Below are 6,710 nucleotides of genomic sequence, written 5' to 3'. Positions count from 1 at the left end.
TTAATGGAAATGCTTTTTTTACTACAAAATAAAAGCATGGAAAAAAATAAAAACCGTAAACAACCCGTTTGACACATTTACATCTTAAAAACGATTAAACTACATAAACAAATACAGCATCTTACCAAAGGTGCTCTTAAACAAACCAGCTTTTATCTTAAAATTACATTTTTTGTTATATCCTTAAAAATAAAAGCTAAATGTTTGGGTTTTCTTTAGCTAGCGTAGCGACAGTCACCCATATTCATTTATCGTCATTGCAAGGCCGCTAACAATTACTCAAAATGTCAATTTAGATAAAAGACTAAAATTTAAGTAAAACCCGTTAATATTAAAATCATTTTAACGTTATTGTGCCGGTTTACTGAATGGAACATGGTGGAACATTCGAGCTAAGAATGGGTACACACCGCGGCTAACACGGCTAAAGCTACCTTCCTGTGCAACCTAAATGTCTTCTTACCTGTCGTCTGCGAGGCATGTTCACCTTAAAAAACGATAGTTTGCGTGGGTGAAAAGAAAAACAACAACCGAGAATAATGATAGTTAGAAAACGAAATGAAAAACGAGACTTCTTAGTGATTTTTGGTCATTGTTGCCGGGCTAACCTGCGCCACATTCCCCCCACCGGTAGAGTTAGGAATTACACTTCCTGTTTGATTGTTTAACCTCCCGACCAGCAGGGGGCGACAACTGCACTTTTTACAAAACACCTTCGATAAAAATAACAGTCCTGTTGTAGTCAACAAAACAGTATATATTACATTTTACGAATCACGACAAATACATTAGTAAAAAACTACAAAATAACTATAGAAAATATAAAAGGATATTAAAGTGAGACGTTTAAATAAAGGTTTACAGGATTTGAATCAATGTCCTCTTTTCATTTACATTGTGAATAACGTAAAAACATATTAGTAATTACTGTAATAAATAAACTAAACAAAATAATTAAAAATAAGAGCAAATAAACCGATAGTAAAGTGAAATATTAAAAAAAATGTAGCAGGATGTGAACCAATGTCCTTTTTCCTTTGGATTCATATTTAAATAACATAGCCTAAATTTATTTTTTAAAGTAAACTTATTTATTTATTCATTCGAAATGTATTTTTTTTAACGTAGCCTAAATTCATTTTTCTAACTCAATTTATTTATTTATTCTATTTTTTAATCCAATTTATTTATTTATTCTAAATGATTGTTTTACGTAGCCTAAATGTATTTTTCTAACTCAATTTATTTATTCTAATTTTATTTTTTTGACTCAATTTATTTATTTATTTTTTAAATGTATTTTTTAACGTAGCCAAATATTTTTTATTTATTTAATTCATTTATTTTTATTTATCTATTCTAATTTTTTTTAATTTTTTTTTTAACTTAGCCTAAATGTATTTTTCTAACTCAATTTATTTACTCTTAATTAGCTTTTTTTAACTCATTCAATTTTTTTTCCTAAATAATTTTTTTTAACAAACTTAAATTCATTATGTTTTAATGTATTTTGTATTTATTTATTTATTTATTTTCAAATAAATAAAAACATATCTAAAAAATAAAACAGCAATCAAACAGGAATAAAAAGGAAAAAAAAGCTGAATTATGACTAATATTGTATACATTTCAGCATCAATAATACCCTAATATTCCATTATTATTATTATTTTTAAATTAGGATGGATGGTTGATTGATTGATTGATTGATTGATTGATTGATTGATTGATTGATTGATTGATTGATTGATTGATTGCTTGATTGATTGATTGGTTGCTTGATTGATTGATTGGTTGCTTGATGGATATATTGCTGTTCCAGTGAAATTTAAAAGCTTTCTTTGGTCAGTGCAACATTAGTACATCAATAAAACAACTTCTCATGATCAAATGTATGATTAAATATGTAAATAATGCATTAAAAATCAGCATTTGATCACTATAAACAGGAAGTTAAACTAAATAAAAAGTGTATCAGTTATTAAAAAGGCAGAATACACAATTAATAAATGTTAAAATTGTTAAAACTAAGAGAAAAGAAAATACCAAATGACCACACTGCAGTAAAATAAAAACATAGGATTTAAAGGATGGCTAGCGTGTTACAAAACCCAGAAAAAGCATCTGGTTTCGCGAGAGTTCCACTGGCAGCCTATAAAGGGAGGTGGAGGGAGGACTGTGACAGGTCAGACCCTCAGCAGCTGATACCAGACACTATAAATAACCTCCTGGGCCCACATTTGACCACACGGACGCCACATTTTCCTCTCCTGTGACTGAAGGGACAGAAATGAACAAACCTAAAATCCTTCGACCAGAGGAGAGGTAACTTTTAGGAATCCTTTTTTAAGGTTTTTCAGTGAAAGTGAAACTTGTAACTTGTGATCATGTATGTTTTACCAGCCAGCCTGCACACGCTCTGTGGTTTGACAGAAAGAAGTATGTCACCGTCAACTTCTTGGTTCAGAAACCTAAAGACGTCCAAGTCGATATCCAGACGGATAAACTGATCTTATGGTGAGGAATGAATTTCTAAGTCAAAATCTATTTTTCTTCAACTTCCTTAAAACTCTTATTTTCTTTCAACAGCTGCAAAAATGACACAGACGACGTTTTCTACAATGAGCTGTACTTCTACGATCAAATCCTGAAATTTGTAAGTTAAACTGAGTTTTAAGGTTTAAAAAAGATCCTGTAGTTTTCATGTTTTCACCCTAAACTGTAGGATTCCAGAGAAAGAGTCTATGACCGAACCATCAACTTCTTATTGAGGAAGATAAAGCCGGACTTCGCGTGGCCTCGTCTGCAGAAGGATCCTGCGAAGGTTTGGGAGGAGTTAAACGTGCGCTGAGATTCAAGCAGATTTATGAACATATTCCTCTTTTTTGTCTGCAGCCCAGTTGGATATCTGTGGACTTTGACAACTGGAGGGACTGGGAGCATGAAGAGGACGAGGGAAAGGAAGAGTATGACAAATATGTGGATGTGAGTGCAGATTTCTTTTCCACAAAAAGGATATTTATGCTTTTTAATTTATATTAATTAAGCATCCATGTTTTTTTTCCCCTCAGATGATCCAGGAAATGGCCAAAAGTAACAAAGGGGCGGTACCAGATATGGGAGATCTCAGTGATGTTAGTGTTTCTTGAATGAAATCCTTTTTATTTTTTAATTTATTTGAAGAAACTAACATTTATTTTTCTCTTTCCTACAGTCTGACTGATGCTGGTCGCCTAGGTAACCAGAAGATGCCTGTAACATTTGTTTTCTATCGTTATGATGTCCCACATGTCTTGTATTTCTACAAAAAATAAATTATAATCAGTTTTCATAAAAGAAAGTCTTTAAAATATTTGTTTGATGCTTTAATGTAAAATAATGTATTTTTAAATGGTTTTAAGTTCTAACTAGTTGGTTAATTGTGGGTCTGATTCCCTAAAATAATTGAAAATTTCTTGTTTTTTGTACAAAATTTTAGTTTTATTTAGCTTGTAATATTTTGTCAGAAATTGTTTTTTTTTACAATTTTTTTCATCAATAATACACAAAAATAAATCTTGTTTTTTCAGTTAGATTATCTTTGTTTTCTGAATATGTTTCTCAGCAACATTTTCTATACAAATAATTATTTTTCTTTTTGAAACAATTAGAAAATATGTTTTTTGCAAAACACACTGCCAGTCTTTTACAATTGTGTTAAAAAATGACATATTTGTTGCTATTTTCTTTAACGCCACAAGTTTTTTAAATTCATTTTCTTGGAATTTTTCTTTGTCAAACTCTGTTCTTACAAAACATACAATAATGTCTGTAGCGCTGAATCACGTGACACGGAACGATTCAGCAGCTGAGCGTGCTGCGTCGGACATTTAATGACTGCGCACACACTTCATTCAGCAAACACCGGTGAGATACAAACTTTGGTAGAGCGTGTGTAAAGCATGCCTACCTGTGCGCGTTTGTCATCCATCAATAGAAGAGGCAGCCGGTAAGAAAAGACTTTGCCCGAACATTAGAAGAGCTGCACTCTTTTGTTTCCCGTTTGTTTGGTGTGGCAGTGGGGTGCACTTTGAAATCGTCTGTGTGTACTTCAGGGACCAGTCGGACTTTTCAGTTTCATCCGAGTTGAGGTTTAACCTGTAAGTGTGCACTGTAGCTTCGGTGAATTTGTGGTGTGGAGTTTCAGGTAAATGTTATTAATCTTTGCTGGTGGTATTTTGTAGTAATTCTTGAAATAATATTAATTTGGTGTATGAACTTAAATAAAAATGAAGAGTTTGATTAATTAAATTGAATAAAAATGCTTTTAAATTAAGGTAAGAATTAGCTTGAATAAAAATGTAATTAAAATATGAATTCATTCAGCATGCACTTAAATTCAGTAATATAAATGAATTTATTGTTAAATTGGGGCACTTAAAATTATATAAATTATTGATTAAAGTTGTTTGTTGCTGTTGTGTGATATAATTTGACATTGTAAATATTTATTCATACTATTGTGTGTGTTTTTTAAGGTTTTTACCTATTCACTGCTCACTAACAAAAATGGAAAAATAAATAAAGCTTGGAAAACAACATTAAGTGGCAGTCTGAGTAAATCAGCCCTCTCCTTTGGATGTTCAGCCCTTTTTCAAGTGTGGGAAAAGCGCACAAAATTCGGAAACACTTGACAATGTCTTTCCTCAGTCTTTCATTTCTTAATTTTATTTATTGAACTCCATTAATTTTTCATTTTCAGCAAACAATACCTCAGAATTACTGTTTATTGTGAGAAAATTTAGGAAGACTGTTTATTGTTTTCTTGCAAATAAAGAGTAGAGATTTAGTTCCCATCTATGGAAGTCAAGTAAAAGATATTGTTCACAAGAAAATGTTAATTAAAAAAAAGAAGTTTATGTAAAATAAATAAATAAATGTATTTACTAAAGAAAACAATAAAATAAAACACTTAACAAAGAATCAATGTGCATTATTTGCAAGTGCAAGTGCTTAAAATCTGGTTCTGTGCGAATATAGGAGTTAAAATGTTGCAATAAACACATTTTTTCACATTATTGATCTACTAAAATAAAATTTGACATGGAAAAAACTCTGGATTTGATCTATTTCAAGCATTTAAAACAAAAAAAAACAATAAAACAAATAAAAACAAAATATATGGATACCTCTAATCACGATTATCCATTATTTAAAAGAAAAAAAGAGCAATGTTTTACTCTGATAAGTTTTCTGGATCAGTTTTGTTTGCTACACCTCCGTCCACAAGGGGGCGGTAGCGTACTTCTAAGATGTCTACCACCAGAGTGGAAAAAAAGGGGAAAAAAGTCAAACCTGTTAAGTTTGACCCATGCAGGTACCCGTCCAGCCTGACAGCCGGTAGTAGTGATTCTATTTCGTGAGTTTGTGGTTTTCCGACACTAAACTGACTCAAATGGCTTTTCAGTGTCAGCGAGACTGCTATATGACAGAGGTATGAACCTGTTACCCAGCATGCATTCAAACGACCGTAAAGTTTATGTCTGATAGAACGAAGAGAAGCTAATCTGAGGCTAGCAGCAGCTGACTGAAGAACTCAAAACCTACTTTTTGTTCTCTTATATAAGCATGAAGGTTATTTTTGCTTAATTAAATGTAAAAAAAAAAAAATCACCCCAAGCTGCATTAAAATAAATATATTTAGCATTTTTCTAGTGTAAGAATATAGTGATCGAATGTAAACTAGATTCTGACACCTTGTTAAATAAAATTTAACAGCTTTTTTACCTTTAAATCATTGTTGGAACTTTTGTTAAGCATAATTTTATTTTTTTTATTTTTCCTTTGTAAGTAAAATAATTGTTTTTCTAAATTGAGGAAATATTTTTGACAGTTTTATTTTTAAATTTGAGTTTTATAGTTTATTTACCTCATTGTTTACAATTTTTACTGTTTTGTTTATTTTTCCTTTAAACTTCTGCAGATAAAACTGCATATTTGTACCCAAATGTCTGCCTCCTCTCCTGATCCTAATGTGTGTTTAAATCAGTTAAAAAAAGAACTTTTATTTTGAAAAGGAGATTTTTAATCTCAACAGGACTTCCCTGCTTAAATAAAGGTAAATAAAATAATAGAAATAAAATAAAATTGCAGCTCAGATGAAGTTTTTCCATCTGGATCGGAACTCACGGGTTTCCACTGACTATAAATGAGGAGATTTGACGACTGAGTAAAGTTCAGAAGCATTTATTACAGAGGGAGGGGTCAAAAATGCAGAAACTGGATCAAAGCGACCCCATAAACTTAGACAAGGAATGTCACTGTTCAATGTCAAACTGTTTGATATGTGAATTTTAAAGCCAAAAAAAAAATTTATATCAGGGAAAACCAATAAATCCGGTCTTGTGTTTCAATCATTAATACTAATAAAGTTTTTTTGTTTTTTTTTAGTTTGTCACCTCTGTAGTGTCATGCTGCCCTGCAGAGTTAAAACAAGAGGTGAATGGGAAGAAAGAAACCCTGAAAGGATTCAATGTTCAGCTTCAGGATACCATCCTGTTCCCTGAGGGAGGAGGTCAGGTACGCAGGTTATGGAAAATGTTTCTTTAGTTTGGATTTCTTTTCAAATTTAATTCAATTTTTGTGTTATTCCCGTTTAGCCAGATGATCGCGGACTCATCGGAGAGGTTCCAGTTTTGAGGGTGACCAGGCAAGGGCCGGACGCCTTACAC

General features: G+C 31.7%; 2 protein-coding genes across 3 annotated transcripts in view; one reads left to right on the top strand and one right to left on the bottom strand.

Moving 5' to 3' along the window:
• The window catches only part of kat7b (K(lysine) acetyltransferase 7b), an 11,602-nt gene extending 10,949 nt beyond the window's left edge, over positions 1-653 (bottom strand). Inside the window, exon 1 of one of the 2 annotated variants that reach the window (XM_036217148.1) lies at positions 464-653. In XM_036217148.1, the coding sequence (XP_036073041.1) occupies positions 464-481 (18 nt within the window). In that variant the 5' untranslated portion in view covers positions 482-653. The remainder of the gene's footprint in view (positions 1-463) is intronic. The other variant, XM_024285447.2, reaches the window with a different exon arrangement.
• A 1,316-nt stretch (positions 654-1,969) lies between these two features.
• Positions 1,970-6,710, top strand: part of aarsd1 (alanyl-tRNA synthetase domain containing 1) — a gene marked incomplete in the record, with an annotated part of 12,517 nt that continues 7,776 nt past the window's right edge. The window contains 9 exon segments of the mRNA XM_036217191.1: positions 1,970-2,325; positions 2,404-2,517; positions 2,590-2,656; positions 2,726-2,824; positions 2,896-2,985; positions 3,072-3,140; positions 5,396-5,473; positions 6,430-6,558; positions 6,639-6,710. Of these exon segments, the coding sequence (XP_036073084.1) occupies positions 2,291-2,325; positions 2,404-2,517; positions 2,590-2,656; positions 2,726-2,824; positions 2,896-2,985; positions 3,072-3,140; positions 5,396-5,473; positions 6,430-6,558; positions 6,639-6,710 (753 nt within the window).

This window comes from Oryzias melastigma, linkage group LG19 (assembly GCF_002922805.2).
Source record: "Oryzias melastigma strain HK-1 linkage group LG19, ASM292280v2, whole genome shotgun sequence".
In the NCBI taxonomy this organism is placed as follows: Eukaryota; Metazoa; Chordata; class Actinopteri; order Beloniformes; family Adrianichthyidae; genus Oryzias; species Oryzias melastigma.
This window is presented reverse-complemented; position numbering and strand designations above follow the sequence as displayed.